The sequence below is a fragment of the Fusarium falciforme genome, chromosome 3 (assembly GCF_026873545.1).
Source record: "Fusarium falciforme chromosome 3, complete sequence".
NCBI lineage: Eukaryota > Fungi > Ascomycota > Sordariomycetes > Hypocreales > Nectriaceae > Fusarium > Fusarium falciforme.
Window position 1 is genome coordinate 4935013 of NC_070546.1, and position 26548 is coordinate 4961560.

General features: G+C 38.7%; 4 protein-coding genes across 4 annotated transcripts; 3 read left to right on the top strand and 1 right to left on the bottom strand.

Annotated features, from left to right (window-relative positions):
• Positions 1-9247: 9247 nt before the first annotated feature.
• Positions 9248-10342, top strand: NCS54_00475300 (D-lactate dehydrogenase; the record flags this gene model as incomplete). The annotated part of the gene is made up of 3 exons (XM_053150279.1): positions 9248-10072; positions 10127-10207; positions 10259-10342. 3 exons carry the CDS (start codon positions 9248-9250, stop codon positions 10340-10342), a joined length of 990 nt encoding a protein of 329 aa, XP_053006254.1.
• A 2683-nt stretch (positions 10343-13025) lies between these two features.
• On the top strand, positions 13026-13856 carry NCS54_00475400 (Chloride peroxidase; the record flags this gene model as incomplete). The annotated part of the gene is made up of 1 exon (XM_053150280.1): positions 13026-13856. One exon carries the CDS (start codon positions 13026-13028, stop codon positions 13854-13856), a length of 831 nt encoding a protein of 276 aa, XP_053006255.1.
• Positions 13857-14458: 602 nt separating this feature from the next.
• Positions 14459-14974, bottom strand: NCS54_00475500 (3-octaprenyl-4-hydroxybenzoate carboxy-lyase UbiX; the record flags this gene model as incomplete). The annotated part of the gene is made up of 1 exon (XM_053150281.1): positions 14459-14974. One exon carries the CDS (start codon positions 14972-14974, stop codon positions 14459-14461), a length of 516 nt encoding a protein of 171 aa, XP_053006256.1.
• Positions 14975-16433: 1459 nt separating this feature from the next.
• Positions 16434-17933, top strand: NCS54_00475600 (Ferulic acid decarboxylase 1; the record flags this gene model as incomplete). The annotated part of the gene is made up of 1 exon (XM_053150282.1): positions 16434-17933. The coding sequence occupies one exon, from the start codon at positions 16434-16436 to the stop codon at positions 17931-17933; it is 1500 nt and encodes a 499-aa protein (XP_053006257.1).
• Between the last annotated feature and the right edge of the window lie 8615 nt (positions 17934-26548).

Consider the following 26548-nt stretch of genomic DNA (forward strand, 5'->3'; position numbering starts at 1 on the left):
TTATAGTAAAGGGTTACTTCTATATTAAGATAGCTTTTATTTAATGCTTTTTCTTACTTTATTATAATTTGCTATATAGTAATAATAATCTATTACTCTAGGCTAATAGCTTTTTCCTTTAAGGGGTAAAAGTATAATATAGTAATATTAAGTCCTTTATATTATTTCTTTACCTTATATTAGAAGGTTTTATAGGCTAAGTAAGGTTTAATATTAGGTTAAGGTAGTTAAACTAGAAAATAATTATTTTATTATTTATTTATAATATATATACTATAGTAATAGTTTTTATATAATACCTAAGAGATCTCTTTATATTATAAATATATAGATATTATATATAAGTTATCCCATAGGTTATAATAGGGCTTAGGTTATCTTAGGCTTATTACTATTTCCTTATAGTATACCTATATATAAATATCCTCTATATTATTTATATTTTATTATTCCCTAGCTAATTAGATATATTAGGTAGCTATACTAAGCTAGTAGTATTTATTAATCCCTTCGCGGACTAATATCTTATAGCTATCTTCCTAGAGTATTATATATTAGCTATATTATTATTAGCAGGTTTATATAGTATTTTATTTCTATTATGCTTATATTCCCGCAGAGTATTAACTATAGTTAATAGGTTTATAATATCTATTTAGCTAAGTAGTAGTAATTATTTATTATTTATTAATAGGGTTTTTTTTTTATTATTTAATTTTAATAGCAGGTTTTATATATCTAGGTCGGTAAGGTATAACTAATAGGCTTTTAGGGGTTTAATTAGTTTATAGAGTTATTCTTTTATAATATTATTAATTATATAGTTATTAGTAGCTTTTTCTTTTATTAGGTAAGTAGCTTAGTAGGGCATAGTAACTTCTCTAGGTTAAAGTCTTATTTTATTATATTCTTTTTCTACTATTCTTAGCGTCTTAGTAGTATAGATAGCTATCTAGGGGTTATTATCCTAGTTAGTTATATTTAGGTATTTCTTACCTTCTAGGAGGTTCTACTATGGCTTAGGTTAATAATACCCTTCTTAGATATTATATTACTTTTTCTTATACTTATTAGCCTTATGGCCCTTCTTATAGTAATAGTAGCACTTAGTGCCCTTAGATCCTTATTAGGCTACTCTTAGTTCTATAGGTCTAGTATATATCTTATAAGAGGTTTCTCTATACTAAAGGTATATATCCCTCTTTTACTATTAGTATTAATTTAGGAAATAAGGGTTAAAATTTACCCTTCTTAGCTTATTTCTTTTTATAGCCTTTTCCTTATATCTTTGATATTATTATTTATTAATTTTAATAAATATAATAATATATTTATTAAGGTTATTAGGTTAATTAGCCTTATAGAGCTTATCCTTAACCTCTAACTTAAGTCCTTAATATTATAGCTTGGTTCCCCGTAATAGCGCTATAAGCCTCTATAGGCAGCTAAAGCACCACTATAATTACTACAATAGCGATTATAGCCTAATCTTTTGCCCTATGGCGTAACGGCTAAGGTGCACCATTATATAATAATCGCTAGAAGCGGGTAACCTAAGGCTCACAGGTTCGATCCCTGCCCTTAGCATAGTTGCTCACGGGCTTGCCTGATGTATACGGGGCATATGCGGGGCTTGCGCCGGGGGTTAGCAGCTATAGCGTGCCGTATAGGGCTTGGTTCCCCCTGTGACGGATTGACCCTTAGTGGCTCGGGACGAAGCCACAGGGGAGGGAGCATCGTATTATGGCTTGGTTCCCTGTAATAGCGCTATAAGCCTCTATAGGCAGCTGAAGCACCACTATGATTGCTATAATAGCGATTATAGCCCAATCTTTTGCCCTATGGCGTAATGGCTAAGGTGCACTATTACACTTAATAGAAGATTTCTATAAGGGATTTATTATTAAATTCTATCTTTAAGGCTAATTATTTAAACTATATAGCATAGGTAATATAGGATTTAATTTATATAAGGGTAAATAATTACATAGCGGCCTAGTATTTTTTATTTATTAGTCTAAAAGCATTCTTAAATATAGCTTTAAAGTTCTCTTAATTTATAAAAATATTAATAATATCTTAGTCTTACTTAGCTTCCTTATATAATAAGAAGTCCCTAATAATAAGTTCTATTTATACTATTATAGTTCTTTTTATAAGTTATCTTATAAATAAAGCGCGGGCTTTAGCGCTTATAAGCTTAGTTAAGAAGAGTTTAAAATATCTTTTATAATAAGTTAGGAATAAAATAATATCTCTTACGTCCTTATTAAATAGTATTAGCTTAGGCGGCTTAATTACTTCTCTAATATCCCTAGTAGGCATAGGGTTAACTATAGGTAGCAGTAGTAGCATAGCCTATTACTATATCTATCCCCTGAGTTAATTAATTATAGCGCGGAGTTAATAGATCTTAGTAACTATTTCCGTAGTGCTCGGGGGTATATTATATATAGGTAGCTAGCTTTGGCTAGTACTTAGGGTATTAGGAGTATTATTATTAGATATATTTATAATAATATAGTATTACTTAGGGTAATACTAAGTAATCTACTAAATAAGAGCTATTAATATATAATGATTATATATTTCCTAATAGATAAACCGGTTATACTAGGTTTATATTAGCAAAGGATTAAGTAGTATATTCTAAGGCAAAGGGTATAAGTTATATCTAGTAATATACTTAAAGGTATTAAGTATAACTAAGTTATATTAATAACTAAGGTAGTTATTATATAAAAAAGTGTAATAAGTATATTTTATATACTTTATGCGATGAGGCGGATTATGATGGATTATAACTCATAGGGCCTGAGCCGTTATGATCCTACTTACTAGATCAGAGGGGATCATAGCCTGCAGGGCGTGATCCATTCTGATCCGTTCCTGATTGGTGCGATAATATGGATCCTTCTGGTCACGTGGCCTAGAGGTTTCTTGGGCCGTGATATGCCATATGGTCCGCTAGCATAGAAAATTTCCCCTATAGAAAAAGAACATCAATAGTTCAGCCGACGTTTTTATAGATAATAGGATCAAATTCAGGGGCTCTAGAACTCCTCACATAGATGGAAGTAAGTATATTTTATTAACATTGACTTTTGACTTATTTAAACATATAAATGTCACCGCCATAGCGATTTCACTAAATACACCGCAATACATACTCAACATACCCTATATCTTCTCGGCTAACTTGAATGAATCATGAAAACTATGACACATATCCCTAGGCGATGACCCCCAAGCTGACTTGCTTCATGAGTTCGAGGTTGTGCGAGTAATCAATACTCACATCCACAAGACAAACCCCTTCGTACTCCAATACCTCCTTCATAACGCTCTCTAGGTCCGATAAAGCATTAACACGCACCCCTCTGGCTCCGGATGCCTCTACAAATTTAACGAAATCCATGCCACCTAAATCAATACCAGCACTCCGGCCATACTTGTTGACCTCCTGAAACTCAACCATGTTGTATTTGCCATCGTTCCATATGAAGTGTGTGACATTGCAGCCTTGCTGCACCGCAGTGACAAGCTCTTAGGAGGTGAACATAAATCCCCCATCACCACTGATGCTAACCACCTTTCTAAAGCACGGTGTCGGCTAGCATAGAGATGCCCCAATTGCCCAGGGTAGTATTACTCCCAACGTCTGCTGGACATTGGATACCAAGAAAGTCTTTAGTTTATAAGAGTAGAAGTAACGACACAGCCATATATACATACTACCAACGTCGGAAGTTACCGTCGTTAATTCTGGCATCATTTGCTAGAGGAGTCGGATGAAGTAGAGGGGGTGAATCAGACCACTAGGCTTAACGTTGGCATCAGGACTTGTCTTCCAGGCATAAAGTTCAGCGATAATAGCCTTGGCTTGATCCGTTTTCTGGAATTTAGCAACGCCAGTGAGCTTACTCGTAAGAGTATCGAGATTTTATGCCGGTGAGCCAATGATTTCCAGTTTTGGAGCGTAGAAGTATCCCCAGTCAGCGGCAGTAAAGTCAACGTAGAGGATATCAACCTGTTTAGCGGCATTCCAAACGTCCGCATCATATTCTGCCGGGTCAAATCCGATAGTGATGACTAGGTCTGAGAGACCCAGCAGCTTATCTCCCGGTTGGTTGCGGAACAGGCCGACCCTGCCGTAGAAAAGGTGAAACAGCTCCTTTGAAATAGCACCGGCAGCTTGAAATGCCTCAACAACTGGTACTAGATGTGCTTGAAGGAAGCGTTGAATTGCCTCAACCACTGCTAGCTCCGCTGCTCGCATACCTAGGAACAGTACCGGTGCCTTAGCTGCGTGTATTCTAGCGATTGCCTCATCGAGGGCCCTTTCTGGTGATGGTCCGTAGCTCGGTGGCATAAAGGCGTTTGGTGGAAACGCAGGGATTGTAGACTTGCTCACCCCTGTGAGCATGATGTCGATGGGCAGGCTAACTGCCGTTGCGCCTTGGGGGTACGCGGTGGCCACACGGAAAGCATCGAGCATAATCTCAGCAATCTGATTCTCGACTGTGGCCCCCGCTGCCTTCTTGGTGACAGGAGTAAGGAGCTCAATGCCCCCCAAACTTTGATGCGTCTTCTTCAGCATATGTGACCGCTGAACGCTTCCCACAATAGCAACCATTGGGGCGCCTTCGTCCGTAGCAGTGACAAGGCCCGTAACCAAGTTGCTAGTTCCTGGACCAGATGTCGCAATACAGACTCCTGGACGGCCAGTAATTTTGCCAACAGCTCCGGCAATGAAGGCTGCGTTTTGCTCATGACGGCAAACCACAACTTTGATCTCCTTGTGATCGACGAGGGCGTTGAAAATGGAGTCGACTTTTGCGCCGGGAACACCAAAGACATACTTGACTCCAGCTGCCAGAAGCGAGTCTATGGCAGTGGTCACGGTGTCAGCGGCCATGGTATTCGAAAAGCTAGATTCCGGTCGTGCAAACGGCCGGGATGGACTGAGGTGGTCGAGAAATGTGAGAGATTGGAATAACAAAGCCGTCTGGCTGCAGGCTTCTACAACATGCCCCAGGTACCAGACAGTCCGAGGTTTGGAGATCAACGTAAAGGGGTAGAATGTCCAAGTACGTCATGCGCGAAGTGATTAGTTCGTGACTAAAAGCCTATCCCATGAGCGCCCAAGGACCTCCAAGCAAGTACCCCAAGGGGGTGAGACCAATCAAATCACTTAATAGAGACAGTACATCATCCTCACCTCGACTCGGTCTTAGGAGTAAGTACTGAGATCATAAGGGCGTAGCAGCTAGACCTCCTGCGTCACCCACTAATTGTTGATGGAATAACACTGGGGCGAGGTACGGCTTGGAGGGCCTTGAGCACTCATGGGATATAAGCCTACATAAGATGCTTCCTAAACCGTACATTTTCCGCCTAATCTAGATCCCTGCTTAATTAGCAAAGGAGCCCCACAGTTAAGTGTTCATCTTGAAGGATTGATGAAGGTGACTAAAAGTGACCAACAGTAACGAAAATGACAAAGAAGTACAAGTCTGATACTCGTATCCTCCGGAGGTCCTACTGATGGGCTTCGACACGCTTGGTATCGAGTACCCATGCCGCAAATACAGAAACCTCGGTTACTCCTCGCGACGTCGGGAACGTTTTGGTTGGGCCTGTAGGGTCTTCTTGGTGATGGTCCGCATCCACGCTGACCTCGGCAATTGTCCTCTGGTATCCTTGAGACTCAAGATTAGTATTTAAGAGCTCTTTCGAGAGGAAGCGTTTGTTAATCATTTCGCTCAATCCATAGACCAATTCTTGTCAGGTTCTTACTTGAAAGCTGCCTTACCATGATGCCAAACCAGCTCTTCCAATTTTCCATTGTCTCAGCTTTGATTGATGGCGTCGCTTGCCAAGGGCTTCCGGTGTATGACCTCATTTCTCATGGAAATTTTGGTTTGGGGACTTTCCGACACATGGTCGGTGAAATGATCATCTTGGACGATGTCGTTTATCAGATGAAATCGGATGGTTCAGTACTCGCTATCTACAGTACGACATTCGGCAAAACGGTTACCCCCTTTGCCATGATTACTCACTTTCAACCCACCGTCACGGCCAAGGTCCACATTCAGAGCAAGGCGAATCCTGCGGAACGTCTCTCAGAACTTATGACGGGCACAAGGAATCATTACCTATCCTTTAAAATACATGGCAACTTGAAGGCCATCGTCGTACGAACCGTTGGCGGACAGCAGGTTCCGCGCCAAAGTCTTGCTGAGCTCGGAAAGAAACTGGTGTCACATTCCTTCAACAATATAGAAGGCACTATTGTGGGCTTTAGGTCTCCTTCGTTCATGCAGGGGATCAGTGTCGCTGGTGATCATATGCATTTCATTTCAGCAGACAAGGAAGGTGGTGGACATTTGCTAGAGTGTGAGGCCCGCGGTGAAGTAGATCTTGCCGCGGCCCAGATATCTTCAGTGCAACTATGACTACCAACCGGGGACGATGACTATAACCGGGCTCAATTGACGCTTGACGCTGAAGGTATATCTGTTGTGGAGGGTTAGCGGGCCACCATCTCATGGCTTTATCGAGTTATTGCTTGAGTTCTATGCCATTGTGTACTAGCGAATTTAGATTCAATATTAAATCCCAGATATCAGAACGATGATACAGAATTGAGCGCTGCCAGACTACCACTGCAAAAGCGATGGTGCGGGTCATTGGCTACATTACTTTATTAATTGTAATATTTATCCCGGTTATACTAACTATTCCAAATCTATAAGCCCCAGTTTCATCGCAGAGGCATAGCATGGAATGGATCGGCTAGAATGCCAACCGACCCACCAAGCGCACCGCCAATCTTGAGGCCAACAGGAATACAACCACTACACTTAGTAGACTACTTATCCCATGAGCTGTCATAAGCCTCCGGAGCGGTCACGACAGGGGGCATAAGTCAATCACATCGATTCATATTAGGGATACATTATCATACACCAAGCTATGCCCATTGACGGGGTACTCTGCACATATGAACATAACAGACCATAGCATCATTACGCCGTCATTAGGCTCAATCTGTTAGCGCTCTAACACTGGGGCGAGGTACGGAGCGGAGGTTTATGACAGCTCATGGGATAACCAAAACTTGGCGGGCTACTGAACCTCGTACATACAATAGAAGGTGGCGGTTGAGCCAGCACAGCATGTGTGGTCTAGTAGAACCCCACCGCACGTCAACGCGGAAAGACAAGGTGCGTGGTATATGGACCAGCCAACAAATGGCGTAGGCTTGCATGCCAAAGCACCAAGCAATTGGCAAAACTTCTCCACGTAAGCCGATATCGGAGACTTATGTGAGAGAAAGGGTTGTTGTTCTTGTTGAATTTCCCGGATCTGGTCGTCTACTGACACAAATCAGGGGCCACCACAGTAAACCATGCTTATACAAACACATGTCTCTATCGGCCCGGCTGTATCTTCACCCCCTCCTGCAAATAGAGGCTACGAGTTGTATTGAATCTGTTATTGATAGGGGGAAAAGCGGTTGTATTGGGGGGTTTGGTGGAGCTTCAAGCCGAGTGGACCAAGCCCCGGAACGCCCCACCATCCGCTTGTTGGGCTGGTCGGACACTGCGGACCCTGGGCTATACAAAATCACTGTTCTTACTAAACTTGGATAGCTTGTCAGCACTATTCGTATAGAGTGCCGGGGTAGGTTTGATGGTGTAATTGACCCGCATCGGCTATTTGAGGAATGCGGAGGTCTCCAACTTTACCGTGAGTAGGCTTTTTCGTATTCTAACTCTCTCGGAAGAGGGTGGATCGAGGGGTGCAACAACAGATGTGGCCAGGAGAGATGATTGAATTGAGCTCCTGAGGAAGGCTTCTAACGAGGGAATCCTGCCCGGGTCTATGTCCTGCAACTTCCCCCTAGATGCATTGGAATTGTGGTGTAATTAGCAAGGAGGCTCGGAATGCCGTGAGGCATTTAGGCTCACCCCTGGATTCCTCTCCGCACGCCTCACCTTAGGCCATTCCAACAAACTCGTCATGATTATTAAAAAAGCCTAGACCGTTAACTAGATCAGTGAGCGCCCCGATGAGCCGATGATAAACCTGTAATCTTTCCAAATCTGTGAAAGCCCTAATGCTTAGCGAGTAAATAGTGGGACACTACTAAGCTCAGTGGCTGCGGGATGAGAATATACCTTGATCTGAGTCAGGATGCCGTACTATTCCGTAATCCTCGCAAGCAACCACGGGTGTGAGTTCCCTGCTTACCAATATGCACATCGTGCCTGAATATCAGATTCCCTTTGGCTCCGGAGATTATGAGATACGGAGTAGATGTTCAACATTCGTTTGCTTGTCTGGATCTATTACTGCCAGCTCGTCCCTGCGATCCCCACGCATGTCTTCTGGAAGCTCCTCGCAACGCAATTCTTCACTGAACGTGTATAATGGCTTTTCGATCTATGGAACGGCCCTCAAGGCTAGGTTTCGCCCTTGGTAGGCGACCGCTGTAAATCATAGGTCGAGGCGGTAACGTCGCGCGCTTCTACACTTCTGGAAACCTGCCAGGCGTCGACCGCAGCTATGGATTTGGTTCGACCAAGAGCCTCGTTGCTCTGACTATGGGTAAGACATCCTCCATGAGAGGTCAAAGAGCCCTCACGAGGCTCAATTTCGGAAATTGATTCGTTGCTGAACTCGAATCTCGATAGCGGCTGTTTCCCTGACCACAACCGGCCCCTCGCTGGGAAGGACACGTTCTTCCAAGCTAATCATTGACCTGAATTCGACCGCCCTCTTGATACAGCTCAACTGCCCCAGTATCGACCTAAAGCCGGAGAGAAAGAAGCCATTATTCAAGACTTGATCGTGGTTGTAGGTAAAGAAAACGTCAGTACGACTCTGGGCGACTTAACGTCGCATTCCACGTCAGACTGGTCGAGTCATCCAGGAGACACTTCCCATAAACCTTTCTGCATTATTTACCCCGCCTCTACTGAGGAGGTATCGAAGATCATGAAAATTTGCCACAAATACCGGACCCTCGTCACGGGATATAGCGGCGGTACAAGCCTAGAGGGTCATTTTGAACCGACTAAGGGCGGCATATGTATTGATTTCGGGCATATGGATAAGGTTTTGGCTCTGCATATGGAGGACTTAGATGTTGTCGTTCAGCCGGCAGTTGGCTGGCAAGAGCTGAATGATCAGCTGGCGCAAGACAACCTCTTCCCCCCACCCAGGACCTGGTGCCATGATTGGCGGCATGGTTGGCACAGGCTGCAGCGGTACAAACGCCTACCGTTACGGTACTATGAGTGAGTGGGTTCTTTCGTTGACTGTCGTACTAGCTGATGGTACTGTTGTCAAAACGCGGCAACGTCCGCGCAAGAGCTCGGCTGGTTATGATCTGACTCGCCTTTTCATCGGCAGTGAGGGTACACTCGGGCTTGTGACCGATGCCACTCTCAAGCTGACTATTATTCCGCAAAATGAGTCCGTCGCTGTGTGCAGTTTCAAGAGCGTACGCGACGCGGCCAATTGTGTTTCAGACGTTGTGAGCAATAGCGTGTCAGTTGCTGCCGTTGAGATACTAAATGAGGATTGCATGCGCTTGATCAATGAGGTCGGCGCCATCTCTTGTGAGTGGACGCCAGCGCCGACTCTTTTCTTTAAGTTCAACGGCACAAAAAGCGAAGTTCAGCAGCAGATCAAGCAGGTTCAAACATTGGCCCATGAGTCCGGATCGCTATCCTTCGACTTTGCGGAAGGTGAAGATGAGCGCGAGGAGCTGTGGTCTGCACGTCATCAAGCTTTGTGGAGCCTCACCTCAACCAAGAATGAGGACGACCACGTTTGGACGACTGACGTAGCCGTTCCCATGTCCCGATTACCGGAGGCGATCGGGAAGGCTCAGGAGGAATTGAAGGAGAGCGGACTCAAAGGTGTGATCGTTGGTCATGTGGGCGACGGCAATTTCCACACTTTCCTTTTGTACAATGAGAGACAGAGAAAGGTGGCCGAAGACTTTGTGCACCGAATGGTCGACCGTGCGCTGGAGATGGAGGGAACAGCTACAGTAAGTTTCTGATGACACGCTGAAGTAGAACCCGCACTAAGATTGATCTGCCAGGGAGAACATGGTGTCGGCCTGGTTAAGAGAGATTTCCTGCCCAAGGAACTGGGCGTGGACACTGTTTCGGCCATGAGAAAGGTACTCCTTTTCCATGTTAGTAGCCCAAGCCCCAAGCTAACACTATCGTAGATAAAACAAGCATTCGACCCTCTGTGCATCCTGAACTGTGACAATGTCATACTCATGCAGAAACCTAACCCGAAAGATATGTAAATGTTGGCCAGGGCTAGGGGTTGTCTTGACTTAGGGGAGTGGTTGGAGGTTAAGTTGTAAACTTGAACGCCCATGTGCTTCATCTTTACATACCTTCAAAAAATCTATGTACCTGTGCTCTCTAGGGATTAGGATTGTCAGCAGTTCTTTCATGCGTTGATCTTAGCTTCTGGGATGGCGGCCCTCAACAATATCTACTGGGGGGCTGAGTGATTGGACTTGATATTCTTGCTCTCGGCTCCGTGGCTACCGGGACACTTGCTTTGCTATATATTATTAGTTACTTGAAGAATATTAGTGATACTCGATAGTGACCAATACCGTCTTTATCATTCACAACACCCTCACGGCCTCGGCTTTGGAATTTCTTACCTTGTACCCTAGTACACTGTCGTAGTGTTATGAACCTACTTAATTATGGCTGCGGTTCCGTTTTTGGTGTGCACGAGTGCCTTCTCAGTGATAATTCGGAAAGGAAAGGCTCTGAGGTTGTTTTCGGATGATTGTTGGTGGGATGCGGAGAAGGGCTCCAACTAGCGGTACTACACGATGCATTTTCGGCAGATAATTCACCAACGAATCGCCTCCGGCGTAAGGAACGTTACAGATACTCTAGTATGCCAAGTGCTCTAGTAGCAGGCATTGATTTAATCTACTCGATATAACAGAGCAGGTGGCCGTTACCGAGACTTGCCTTGCATTTTCGCAGTCCTGTTCGCCACGCCACATTTATATCTACCAAACCTCTGGGAGCTTGGCAACTCCCACATCCTTATGAAAAGGGCTATAGGGCAGCTCCTTAAGTTGGAATGCGACCCTACGCTCAACTCAAGGAAACCAGGTTGGTTCGTTCCTAGAGATATAAGTAACACTCGAGTGTAATCATTCCCTTGAATAACCTCTTGTCGGTAGCAATCTTGCAAACATCATGATACTTAACCACTACCAAGGCTACACTACCATCAGAAAGACTTACTCGCGAGACTTACTCAGTAGCTCGCAGACGAGCGTATTCGGCGCTCGTTGAGAGGGAAATTTTGGCACTACTGTCCCAATGATTATTGAAGATGTGGTATCTTTATGAAGGTAGACAGGGGAAAAGCGTGAAGCGTGAATGAAATGAAATTAATGGTCTTATTCCGTGGTAGTGGTAAAAAAAAAGATCACTTGGCCAATAGGATGTTTATATCGAATTATCATGATGGGTAACCATCAATTCATCTTGGCCCTAACGTCTTTTCTCCTTCCAAGGTGAGCCTTTCTGCCTCACATAAAAGAGTATTATCCAACCGCCATATTCCCGTGTGGATCTGGCCTGATGCCATGTTGCATTAACTTGGATGTATGACTGTTCGACCTATAGGAAACCAAATAGATCACACCCTAATCAATCACCTTATTATTGGGCTTTAATGCATGCATGACGTTGACTATTAGTGCTATCAGCGTTAGTCGTATCGTGATGCAAGCATCGTAACGTCTTCAGCTTTGCGGGAGTTGGCGCCTGTGACTAAGCAATACGGCACGTATTTCTCACTTTGTCTCCATGTTTAGTAATTACTTATGGAATGCTTACCGAGTATTTTTTTCACATCGTTATCAACCCAGAACTGGAGCGTTTCAATTGGCCCTTCCCCACACTCAAAGTTCTCCAGAGTCCTAGGGATTTTAGTCAAGGGCAGTTTGGGAAAGAGCTCAGCTTTACCCAGAGGAGTTTACTGTCAACTATACTTTACACAATGAGTTACTGGCATCTCGCTAGAGCCTGAGTAGCTTGTAGTAGCGTTATGCAAGTCTAATGACAAGGGTTCAGATACGCGGTCTACCTGGGGCAAGCTGCAGATGGCCTGTAAATGGGTAACACGCTGCAGCCCCGGTGGACCAGGGCCGGTTTGGCACAAACTCTTAGAACCCTTTGAGCTAACTGTATCTGCTAGTGGCAGCAGTCTGGCCTTGTCCGTTTTTGGCGCCAAGCTGCTGGATCAAGGGGTGACTGAACCCGATGTACCAGTCATAGTGATGTCGTTTTTGCTGACTAATACCGGCTGCCGTTGAGGAGGCCAAAACTTAGGTATCCAGGCGCCCGTCCCATGTATTGGTCCCCGGAGCTGACATGATGTTATGTCAGCATTCCCCTCCACACAAACTACCCTTGCCTCTTTGAACTCCGCCTGTACATCTTTCATTGAGGATGAGGTTACTAGAATAGTTGCTTTGTTTTTATGTGGTTTTAGATGTTTCTAACTACCTTTCACCCAAACGTAAGCTTCAGTCAGAAACCCTAAACCAACAGAGTCAGAAAGCGGCGGAATGAGAATATATACTTTGCTAGGTCAAAGCATAACTAATCGCCTCCGGAATTATTGATATAGAGTGATGGAAACTTGAGGATCTGCCACAGTAAAAATAGGACCGAGTTAGTTCAGGCTAAATTTAATCTGGTCATCATCCTGCTGTATTTCAACCGATACGGCTATTCATCTTGGTGCTGCTTGACTTGCCTTTGTCATGCATGACATAATGCTTACAAAAACTTGCAATCAGGCGCGTTAGGCGCCATGATGAAGAATACTTAAAGTCAAGATACTCTCGCACTTCGGGCGATGACTATTTACCATCTACACATGCTCGTCCTACTTCTGTGGAGCCTACGTTCTCGCTTTTATCAAGTTATTAGACAGTCATGCCGCACCTCAAGCTTCGGGATGGAGCCGAGCTCTTCTACCAAGATTGCGGTAACCCACAGGGTCAGATCGTTACCTTCTCTCATGGCTGGCCATTGAGCAGCGATAACTGGGAGAGCCAGATGATGTTCCTTGCCGACCAGGGCTATCGTGTCATTGCGCACGACCGCCGTGGTCATGGTCGCTCAACTCAGACTTGGGAGGGCAACAACATGGATACCTTTGTCGATGATCTGCAGGAATTGTTTGAACACCTCAACGTTAGAAATGCGATGATGGTCGGACACTCCCATGGTGGCGGTGAAGTCACACATTTCCTCAGCAAGCATGGCACGAGCCGCGTCAAGAAGGCTGTGCTTATCGGCGCCGTGCCGCCCTTAATGGTCAAGTCATCAGCAAATGCGGAAGGAATCGATATTTCCATCTTTGACTCCTTCCGGCAAGCCATGTACAAAGACCGCGCACAGTTCTTCTTGGATGTCGCAAGCGGACCATTCTTTGGCTTCAACCGTCCTGGTGCAAATAAAAGCGAGGGTCTGATTTGGAGCTGGTGGCGGCAGGGAATGAACTCTAATTTCAAGACAACGTACGACTGCATCAAGGACTTCTCCGAAACCGACTTCACAGAAGATCTCAAAAAGATTGAGATTCCTGTTCTCGTCCTTCATGGCGACGATGATCAGATTGTTCCCATTCAGGCTGCAGGGTCGAAGTCTGCGAAGCTTCTGCCCCAAGGAAAGCTCAAAGTTTACCCTGGTGGCTCTCACGCAATTCACAACATTAATGTCGATGAAGTCAACCAAGATCTGCTCCAGTTCCTGCAATCTTAGTTGAGGTAGAAATATTACTACTGAAACTCCCTTGGTATTTCTGGATTGAAAGTTTTCAAACACGTCGATGACTTCTTAGCCCTAGTTACAAGCTACTAAGAAAAAGAAAGTATATTATTTCAGGATAGGGACATGTTTTTGTAAGGATCTTTATGCAGCCCTCTTGCTGTAAAGTATATATCCATCTTACTCTTCACAAAACGTCGTTTTGGCCGCGTACGTGATAGAAGGCTCCTTACAACGGTGCATTCCCTTTACTGATGCGCACCAACATGCGTTTAATTGGATTGGGGATGCGATGATTTCGCTCGCATCCACTTAATGATAGCTTATCAAGACTGATGTAAGCCGTCAGAGCTAGAAAACCACCTTTTCTTCCCCAAAGTCGTGTACATTAATACCCATACAGCTGTATTTTTTGCCACCCCAGAGTTATCGGTCAATTGTACCCTCTGGATTCGCGAGTTTTAGTCTACTTTCCTTGCGGAGAGTCTTCAAAGCTCGAAGCCAACTGAGGAAACGTTGTCACGACGTATACTGCCACCAACTTGATCGTTTGTTGTGCCATTGATGATCCTTATACCATTCTGTAATGAGTGCCATTACTCTGCCTTGGGTTTTCCTTTCGCTACCCAGTCAAACCCTGCCCAGCGGACGCCCTCATCGTTGTTCCCACCAACCAGATTCAAGTCCAACAGATCAATCATCCTCATAACACTTTGGTCAACCATGTCTTGAATTGACTTTGGCCGCGTGTAGAACGCCATCACGGGCGGAAACACCACGGCGCTTGCCTTTGTGACCTCCAGCATGTTTTCCAAATGTATGCTGCTTAGGGGCGTCTCTCTAGCGACAAGCACAAGTCTACGCCTCTCCTTGAGCGTCACACTTGCCGCTCGGACAATCAAATCGTTATCGTAACCCATGCGTATCCCTGCGAGGGTCTTCATGCTGCAAGGTACTATAACCATGCCGTCCGTACGGAAAGAGCCGGATGAAATGGAGGCCGACACATCTAGTGGCGAATATGTGGCACAGGCAAGTGATTCCAGATACTGAGGCGTGTTATTCGGAGCATCCAGTTCGTACTTCAGTGTCGCGCCGCCCCATTTTGACATGATCAGATGCGTCTCCACTCGTAGCTCGCGTAGGCGCTGTAAGAGAGACACTGCCAAGGATGCACCAGTTGCTCCTGTAACGGCAACGATGATGCGATGCGGGCGGCCATTGGGCCCGTGTGAGACACACCGAGGACGGATTTGAACGGTTCGGTTAGAGATTAACCGGCATTTGGTGGAGTGTCGTAGGAACAGCTGTCTCGAGTGAACAAATAAGCTCTGCATTTTTGAGTATAGAAGTCTGACCGTATTAAGATGCCCAAGTGATCATGGAAGTGGGCATGGGTTCTTTAAGTTCTTTTTGAAGTAAGGCTATTAGTATTTGTCAAGGGCCAGGCTCAACGAGGAATGAACTTGATGTCGGCGGTACCACGGTTTCTGGAGCTAGCCGATCGCCACAGGCAACAAGGCCTTTGCTTATGCCCCTACCGCGCCCTGGCTCAATTTTACCGCCCGAGAACCTTAGGAAATTGGCCTACAAACCGTTCCCATCATGTGGCAGGCATTAATCACGCAACTACCAATTCAGAGCTCCCATATGATTAAGCAAGGGTACGCCTCATGTCCGATGTAGAGACTTTACCGCGCTTGTCCGCTCAACAATTGCTAGCTATCAATGTGCTAATACTGTGCATAACGAGAAATTGCGTGACAAAGCACTGCAGAAGGAAGGGGTTACACAATGCTTACAGAGTACATCACTTGTTTCCTGTCTCGCAATCACAGCTTGCTAGCAAGATCGGGGATTCCCCATTGGCTAAGTTCGTGCGGATTTCAACTTTCAGCGAGTCTACCGACGCGTTCAAAAGTTCCATTATACGAAGCCTGCATAATACAGATTTGTCCTAGTTTCGGTCTCTTGGCAAATCTCGTGGCGGGTTCTCAAGTCTATGTTGCTCAAGTCTCCTTTGACTACCAGACTTTGAGACAATGTTCTGTGAAATTCCACACGTTGAAGACATATTTGAGAACCTAGCGCCCTGCAATTTGAAGAGGAGGATTCATGGTTGAAGTCAGCCTAACAGCATCCATTGCAAACTGAAGAAGGGGCAAGAAGATTGTGCGGAATTTCAACGACATCAGCCCTCTTCGCGGCATTTCAGCCGAGAATAGATAGATTTAGAATGAGACCTTTGATAAATCGCTAATTTTGATATGGCCTGCTCCGTTTTGACAAGGGTGTTGCAGTAGTGCTTAGCAACGTGCTTAATAACGTGCTTGATAAACCTGACTGTACTCAAATGCCTCGAGTCGGCCCGAGTCGGCCGTGAAGGCTTCGTCCATGTTGAGTTTGGGATCGCAGACGCTTTCGGCACTCATAAAGCGAGACGAAACCCAGAGAGAGACGCACAGATGATCAGGCGAAACCATGAGAAGAATATTTCGACCTGCCTTGATCTCCAGTCTTTCACCCAGAAGTCTGTCACGTCGCGGCGCAATCCGCCCCCTGTCCAGGGTTATGTCGGTTCCGCCACATCTTGATTTCCGAGCGTTCGTTGACACACTGCGCGAGGACAATGATCTAGCCGACATAAGCGCTGAAGTTGATCCAAGACTCGAGGTTGCGGCCACCATCCGTCTCGCATACGAACAGCGCACAAAGGCACCATTATTCAACAACGTTAAGGGGGCCAAGGATGGGCTATTCCGCATACTTGGCGCACCGGCAGGTCTTTCCAGCGATCCTAAGCTCCCATATCGACGACTTGCACGCCACCTCGCTCTTCCGAGCGAAGCTGGTGTGAAGGATGTAATCGACAAGATGCTCTCAGCCAAGGGCGAAAAGCCTCTTCCTCCAGTACACGTATCAACCGGGCCCTGCAAGGACAAAATCATTATGGGCGAAGACGTCGACCTTACCAAGTTGCCAGCTCCTCTCCTGAACCAGGCCGACGGAGGTAGTTACATCCAAACCCTGGGAATCAACATTGTACCCCATCCCACGGAGTCGTGGACAAATTGGTCCATCGCACGAGCTATGGTATATGACAAGACTCGCATGGTTGGTCTCATCATGAAGCCACAGCATATTGCTCGAATCTTCGAGGACTGGAAAAAAACTGGCCAAGACGTACCCTATGCTATAGCCCTAGGTGCGCCGCCCATTGCTACTATGGCAGCCAGCATGCCGCTGCCAGCTGGCGTATCAGAGGCTGAGTACGTTGGCGCGCTCTGTGGTACTCCGTTGGAGCTCGTCAAGTGCGAAACCAACGATATGTATGTGCCCGCGAACAGCGAGATCGTGCTTGAGGGTACGATTTCCATTACGGACACTGCCAAGGAAGGCCCTTTCGGCGAGATGCACGGTTACAGCTTCCTGGACGAGGGCTCAATGCAACCCCTATATACCGTCAAGGCTATCACTCACCGTGAGAACCCAATTCTTCCGGTGTGTGTGCCTGGACGCGCGAACCTCGGCCCAGATGAGACACAAACAATGATAGGAACGCTGGCTTCCGCCGAGATTCGTCAGCTGCTACAAGACCACGGCTTACCCGTGACTCAAGTATTTGCTCTGTTTCAGACGCAGGTCATTTGGGCAGCCGTACAAGTTGACCGGGGGAGGCTGGCGGAACTGGGTACTAACGCGAGAGACTTTTGCACCAAGCTGGGCGACTTGGTGTTCCGCAACAAGTGCGGCATGCAAATCCACCGGCTGCTGGTGGTCGGCGATGACATCAACCCCTTTGACATGAATGACATGACTTGGGCATTTGCGACGCGGTGTAGGCCGTCGATGGATGAGTTCCATTTTGAAGATGTCCCGGCCTACCCTCTCGTGCCGTACATGTCGCACGGCCCTGGGACGAAGCTCACAGGTGGAAAGGTCGTGGCCAATTGTCTATTGCCGGAGGAGTATACAGGCAAACAAGGTTGGGTAACATGTGATTTTGAGAGCGGATATCCCGAGGAGGTCAAGAAGAGGGTCCTGAGTAGGCGGGAGGAGTTTGGCTTGTAGGAGTAGTAAATCCTATCGAGTGCGTCTATATTTAAAGCATGTTTTATTCGTGACCTCACGTAGGTAAGGGGGGACAATATGTATATGGTTTGGCCGCAATGGGTTACCTATCGCTGCGGTCTTATATATTAATGCGTTAGACCGCAGCATTAGAGAAGGCCTATCTGTGCTTCCCCAATAGGGAGGTAAGTATTTATATATTATAGTAGTTTTATATATAGAGGGAAGGTAAGAGGGGAAAAATTATGTCTTAACTACGTGAGTAATAATGAGTAAGTTATAGAGGCGAGTAATTAGCTCCCTTGAGGTAATTACAGGAGGGAAGAAACCCTGAGGAAGCCCTCTAAAGCTAGGAAGCCTATTGTATAGTATGGTCGTCACGTGAGATAACCCTAATAAAACTACTCCCTAAAATTACTAACCTATTTCTCACGATCCAAGGCTTAATTCATAGTATACTAGTTAAGAAATTAATATATATACTATAATAGCTATAGCGCTATACATAACTAATTAGCTAATCCTTGTAATTGAATATAATAAAAAATATATTATATAATCTAATTTAACTTTTTTTTATTTTTTATATCTTTCTAAGCTAATAAAGCTTCTTAAATAATAATTCTTTTTAATAACCTTAAGTAGATCCTTAATAATTAGGTTAAGAAGTAGCTCTCTAACTATAACGATTATATATATTCCTAAGGGATACACTAGTTATGCTAGGTTTATATTAGTAGAAAGATTAGCCACGCTATACTTTAATAAAGGGGGTTATTATATCTAGTAATATACTTAAAGGTATTAAATATAACTAAGTTATATTAATAGCTAATATAGTTATTATATAAGAAAATATAATAAAGGTATTTTATATATTTATTATAATTTCTTAGGATTAATTACTTTAGAGTTTAATCTAAGGTAAGACTAATATTTTTATATTTTAATCCTAAGACTAATAAGAGTAAAATTTAATCCCTTTAATCCCTTACTTAATTAAGGTATTCTACTAGGCTTTTTTACTTAGTTTATATTATAATTATAATATAAGGTCTTTTTTTTATTAATTTTATTTTTAAGACTAATTTTAATAACTAAGTATTATTAATAAATAACATTAATTTATAAAAATCTTATTTTTTTAATATAATATTAAGCTAAGTTTTTAAATATATTTTTTTTTATATATTTTCTAAAATATAAAATCTTTTTTTTTATATTAAGGCTTTTAGCTTTAAAATTATATTTTATATTTATTACTTTTATTAAGGTTTAGCCTATAAATTAATTTTAAATTATTTTAATTATTATTTTAATTATATTAATATAAAGATTATATATAATAAGGCTAAAATAGCTTTTTTTTATAAGTACTTATTAGCCCCCTTATAGTAATTTTATTAATTCTTATAATAGCTAAGAATATATAATAGTATAAGTACTTAGAAAATAAAAAGGCTAAGGTAAAATCTATTCTTAAAGAGGTAATAGCTAAGCTTACTTATATCTAAAAGTAAAAGAAGCTATTTAAAGCGCAAGGTAATAAGGCTTTTAAGTATAGCTTATATACTTTAAAGGAGTTAAGTAAGCTCTAAGAAGAGTTATTTATAGTTATAAAGGTATATTCCCTTAGGGCTATTAATTTAATTAATTAAAATATTATTAGTTTTAATAAGCCTATATTTAATATTATTAAGAAAAGTTTTTTTAAAAAATATTATATATTTATAAGGTATCTAAGTAATTCTTATAGATATATAAAATCTAAGTAATCTTTTTATTTAATAAAATATATTATTATATTATTAATATTATTTATATTAAGAATAATTTTTATAATATATTCTTTTAATATATTTATTTTTATCTTAGGTTTATTATTAATTTTAACTTAAATAATATTTTATATTAATTTAAATAATAAAATATAAAAGATTAAATAAAGCTTAATCTTAAGAAATAAATTTAATTTATAATTATTTTTTAAGATTTTTTATTTAATTTTATATAATTTAATATATTTAGAATTAAGTTTTTTATTTTATTATTTTATTTTAATATTTTTTTTTTTAAAAAATAAATTATTTTTTTTTTAAAAAAATTTATTTCTTAGTTTTTTTCTTATTAATATAATTTATTATATTATTTTTAATAAATTTAAGTTTTATTTTTATTTCTTTATATAGGTTTTATAATTAATTATTAATAAAAATTATTTTTAAGTTTATTATAATACCTTAGATTTATTAATAAGTATTTAAAATAAATATAAAATTAATATAAGCTAATATATATAATAGGTAAGTATAATAATTAAGTAAGTATTATACTTTTCCTACCTATACCTTATTTTTTACTTAATTAATTAATTCCTAATAACCTAAGATACCTACTATTAGTATTAAAGCTAAAACTCTTCTTACCCTTTAGGCCCTTTAAAATAACCTAAAGCTAAGTATTTAATGCGTTATAAAGACCTATATAGTCTCTAAGTATTAGCTATATTATTAATAAAAAGGTATTTAATCTTAATATAATATTATCTAGAAATTATATTAATTATTTAATCTAAAAAAATAAATCCTTAAGTATTTTATTTTTAACCTAGATTTATAAAGATTTCTTTCTTACCTTTATAGTATTAAAGAAATAATTAATTAATTACTTATTAATTATAATATATTACTAATTAATATATATTAAGCTTTAAATTTTATTAAGTAATACTTAGAGCTTAAAATATATTTTTTTTATATATATAATTATTAAAAAGCTAAGTATAAAAATCTAATTATTATTTATAATTAATTTAAGCTTATAATAAATATAATTATAAAGTATAATATTTAATTAAATAATATTTATAATTTTAATAAGATTAACTTTCTTATAGGTATAATTATAAATAGAATAGTTATTATAGGCTTATAAAAATATTTAAAGCTAAAATTAATATAGCTTAAAAACTAAGAATAGATTATAATTATTTAAGTAATTAATATAAAAGGCTAAGTAATTTAATTATTTATTACTAATATAAATTAATATTATTTTATTAATTAATATTAAGAAAATAACCTCTTAGGTAATTAAGTAATTATAATAACCTAAAATAGCTAGATTAATAATAAAATTAATCTTAAATAACTTAAATACTTTAATTAATATATAATTAATTAATTAATTAATTTTTATTATTTTTTAATTCTTAATAATTATAAAAATTATTAATTTATTAAATTTAAGAAATATTATAAAAAAAAATTATATAATTTTATATATTACCTTATTTATTATATTTATTTTAATTTCTTAATAATAAGTATTTTAATATATTAAAATAAGCTTATAATTAAGAAATAAAGTAATAAATTAAATATTTTATAACTTATATTTTAAAGATTAAGTTCTTTTTAGCTTTTTATATTATATTTAAGGCTAGATCTTAGTTTAAATACCTTAAAAAGTAAATTAAAAGGCACTAAAATAGCTCCCTAGAGTTAATCCTTAAAGCCCTAAGGTCCTTTAAGAAAAAAATAAAGGTAATTATATATTAGGTTATTTTATTAGCTATTAAACATAAAAACTGTTAAGAGGTAAATAAAATACTTAATTAATATTAAAAAGTAAAAAGGACTTAGCTATAAAAAAAAGAAGTAATAATAATAAAAAAAAAAGATAAGTAATTAATTAAATAGATATTAATATATAAGTAATAGCTAAATTATTAAGAAGTAATAATTAAGAGAGGTTAATATAATTAAGTATTTATTATTATAATATTTATAATAAGCCTAATTATAATATAAAAACTTATTAAGTAATAATTAAGATATTTAAGGAAGAATATAATAAGTAATTTAAATTAATTAAATAATTCATAGTATTTTTATTATAATCTTTACTTAAAGGGCTAAGAAAAATATAATATTTACTTAATTATAATACTTATTTATTATATATATTAATATAATTTTTATATTTTTATTTATAGCTATATTATAAGCTAACTAAGTAATTAATAATTTTTTAATTTATTTAATTTATTTATAATTAATATAATATTTAAGGTATTAATTTAATATTTAATATATATATTTAATTTATTTTTTTATTTTTTTATAATATATTATAAAAAGTTTATAATTAATCCCTAAGTATTTTATAAGGCTTTATTAAAGTTTTAAAGTAAATAATAATTCTTAATATATAATAATTTCAAGTAATATATTATATATTTTAATAATATAAAAATAAAAATAAATAAATATATTTTTTAATTATTATTAATTTTTTATAAGATATAAAATAAAAAGATTTTATAAGTTTATTTATAATAATAAAAATATTATTAAAATATATTTAATAATTAATTTTATTAATAAAAGTAATTTAATAATAAAATCTATAATAATTATATACCCTAGGCATAGGGGTACCCTATATAATAAGTCTTACTTTATAATAGTAAGATCTAATAAATATTAGATAAGATTAATAACTTAGACTTTAGATTACCTTTATATACCTTTTTTATATTATAACTTATATTTCTTTTAATTAGATAGCTATTAAACTTAGTTATCTACTCTCTGCTTTTAGTAATACCTTAACCCCTTATAAGAGCTAAGGGACTTATAATAATTAATAGTAATTAAAGCTTCTTTTAATTTAACCTATGCTTTATTTAATAGACCTTATATTAAAAATAAGTAAAGTATTAAAAAAAAGCCTTAATTTTTCTTTTAATAATAATACTTATTATATATATCCCTATTAATTAGGCTAAATAAATCTAATTAGCCTTATAATAACTCTAAGTTTATTAAGGTAAGACCTATTTAAGTAAATATTATATAAAATAATTATAAAAACATTAGTAAAAGTAAAGCTTATAGAAGTATATTTTAGCTATATATAATAAATCTAGATATTCCTTTTATAAAATCTAACTTTTTAATATAAAAAATATATTTTTATTAAACTAGTAATACTTAAAGACCTTATAGAGCTTTCTTATTAAAAAACTAATAAATCTAATACCTTCTATAAAGAAATAACTCTAATTATAAAATTACTATTATATTACTAGAATATAATAAATCTCTACCTTATTAGAAAAGCCTAGGGAATTACTAAAAAGATTATTAAGAGAGCTAAATAAAAACAAGTATTATTATTAGATAATAAGCTCTTAATTTATAACTTATTAATAGATATAACCCTAACCGGGAGGCTAGTAGTAATTTGGGCCAAACTACTATTTCGGGGTTAGGGGCATAGACTAATAATAATGCAAGGGGGGCATGCAGGGGTGGGTCTAGGACGTAAATAGGGGGGCCAAACTATTAGTCCTAAATTACCATTTTATGCTATAGCTAATCAGGGATAAAGGAAGGGTAACTTTAGGGTTAAAGAAAAAGCAAGCAAAGGAGGGAAATATAATAAAATGCGTCTCTAGAGGCTAGATAGACCTTTTGCGACTTAGTAAATAAATAAGCCTAATCTTAATCATTAATATATATCTATAAATAATATATAACCTACCTATAATATATAAGTAATAGCATAAGTAATAATAATAAAGTAGGTTTTAATAATTACTTACTATTTATTTAAGAGAGCTTCTTTAGGGAAAATAGCTACCTACTATATAATAATAGCATAAGCGCGTCTAATAGACTTACCTAATAGTAATAGGCTAGAGTATTATTATTAGGGAGATATAAGAGAGTCCGCTAGTTATTATAATATAGAAGGTATTACTAAACTGGGAGAAGAGTAGCTTATATATAATAGCAAGTATTAGTTATTAATCTATGCCTTTTATAGCTATGCGGTCTATAACCTTAAGGGTTACTTAAGGGACTATTACCTAGATATTAATTATTAGGCCCGCAGCGATCTCGTCTGCCACTATAAGGGTCTATAGCTATAAGGACTAGCATTAGAGTAGCGTATCTAGCACGGTGCATTAAACCCAACCTAGGCCATTAAGGGCCTTACTATTCACTAGGGCTTCGCTTATACCCGGCTAGGCTATAAGTACCTTATGCTAAGCTAGAAGTACCTATAGGTTTACTTTAACGACGAGCATAATATAAAAGGGGCTAGGGCGCAGGTAGACCTCTAGACTAGCATCTATCTATAGACCTTCTTTATAGGACTAAAGAGGGTAGTTTATTATTTCTATATAAGCATCTTAACCGGCGGTAATAATAATATTATCTCATCAGCAGTAAGAGATCCTTTGACGCTAATAAGTAGAGAGAGAAAAGTAATAATAACTAATAGGCAATAGATGCACTCAGAAGATCAAACAATAATCGCTGATATTACCTAAGGGTAATTACTGTAATAAGAGGAGTAAGAGAAGATATAAAAGGTCATAGAGGAAGGGATCCTAAGGTATAAGACGATAAACTAGCTAAAGAGGACCAGCTAGTTAGCCCACTTCGCCAGGAGGAATCTAATAGATATCTAAGCCTATAGTAAGATGCCTAGCCGTGATAATAATAAGCTACGATAAATAGCCGCGGCTCTAGATTATCTCTTCTTTAATTGCTATATTAGCGGGTTAAAGAGTATACCCTTAATAACCTACCTACTCCTAGCTAGCCCCTACCCTCACGATGTATATAGCTAACTATTTAGGCCGCTATAAGAGAAGACTAATATAGATTACTACCTAGTATATATAAAGCAGTTCTTATGCTATTGCCTTAATATATTATTACTAGAGGAGGATATGCTATTTACTAAATATGGCTTTTGCTTTATATATACGCAGAGGGCTAGTCTTAAGCTACTCTAGGCATATCTATAGGATAAGGAATAGTTAGGCGAGGGGCTATAAGAAGAGATATTATAAATTTTAGCGGACTTCTAGATATAGCGGCTCAATAGGGACCCTTTTGCGAGCCTACTATGGCACTTCGTCGGTATACTAAGAATTAATAGCGAGATAGGGTAGCTTTAACCTACCTACCTATTTACTTATATACTTGCGGGTCTTATTTTTACGGGGCGGGCACTATTAGGAGAGTAAGCTATACCTACCTAGGAGTAGGCCGGGATAGTAGACCTCGCGCAATAGTTCGCCTAGGTTCGAGACGCCTAGCTTTATAAGGCAATATACTCTCCTATGGGCTATATGCTTAGCTTGCTATTATATGGAAGGAAGATCGCGCAAGAGACTAATAGCTAGCTAATAGTATCCTAGAGTAAGCATGGCGAGATAATATACTTTATAGGTAAGCTAATCTTAATAGAAAAGATTTATTATATAATAGCCTAGATAATAAAAGATACTAAGGACCTACTATGGGGTTAGTTAATATTTAAGGAGGGTAATAATAAGCGCTTTATTATTCCTCTAGCTAGCATTAAGGATAATCTTACTTAGATAAGATAAGGCTAGTCCTTTATCTATGCTAATAACCTCATAGGCAAGGAGGTTAAGATACTTAAGGACCTCGTTATAGGCTTATAGAAGGTAGAGTTCTTAGACTAAGTAGGTAAGTAGAAATAGGTAGGTATTAGGAAGTACCTAAAGCTAGTAAAAAAGTTCGAGGAGTTTCTATTATTCCTCTCTTATATTACTAGCAGCTAGCCTAGCCGAGGGGAAGAGATTATAGGCCTATGCCTAGTTAATAATATTAATAGGGACTGTAATATCTTTATTATTAATAGCGATATTATGCTTATTACTTAGTACTATAAGTCTCTAGCCTATTTTAACTCGCCGAAGGTAATCCCCTGCTTCTTACTAGAGAGGATTAAGTAGCTACTTATAATATATATAGTCTATATCTAACTACTAATAAATCACTAGGAGGTAGATAGATAGGAGCTATATAGTAAGATAGCACTACCGAGCGACTTTATCTAGTATAATAAAATAAGGCTATAAGAGAGTAGCTATATATCTAGGGCTATAGGGAAATAGACCTCCCACTATATCGGCCATAGGATTATACTCTAAGATTAGCGCTATATCGCTATTACTATTAATAAGAAACACGCCTGTGACCGTGGGGCCGCTTAGGCAGACTTTAATAATAGCGATAATAATAACAAGTTAGAGTAATATAAGGCGCTAGATAATCTAGCTGCCTATTATACCGGCTAGATAGCTACTAATTATAGCATTATAATTAATATACTAAAGCATTTAATAGCTAAGTCTCTAGAGATATTTGGGTAAGTAAGTCGTCATTAGCATAAGTTCCTTAGCTACGACGCATAATAGCTATTAGCCTTAGAGCTACTACTATTAGCTTTATCCTTAAAGCGGAAGGGTATAATTAAGTCTAGTAGAAAGGAGAAGTATTACCCTCCCTAGAAGTTAGCTAAGATTGCCTCGCTCGAAAAGCTAAGGGTAGGTATAATAATAATAGAGGATAAAGAGAAGGATAATATAATCCTATGGGCACTCCGAGCTATCTCATATAATAACACTACTTAGTTCTAGTCACCCTAATAAAAAGAGGCCATTAAGCTAGCCGCGGCGAAGTAAAGCCTGCTAATTACTATGCTACTAATGGGTAGCGGGAAGAGCTTAGTCTTTATAATCCCGGCTATACTAGTAGGTATAGGCATAACCATTATAG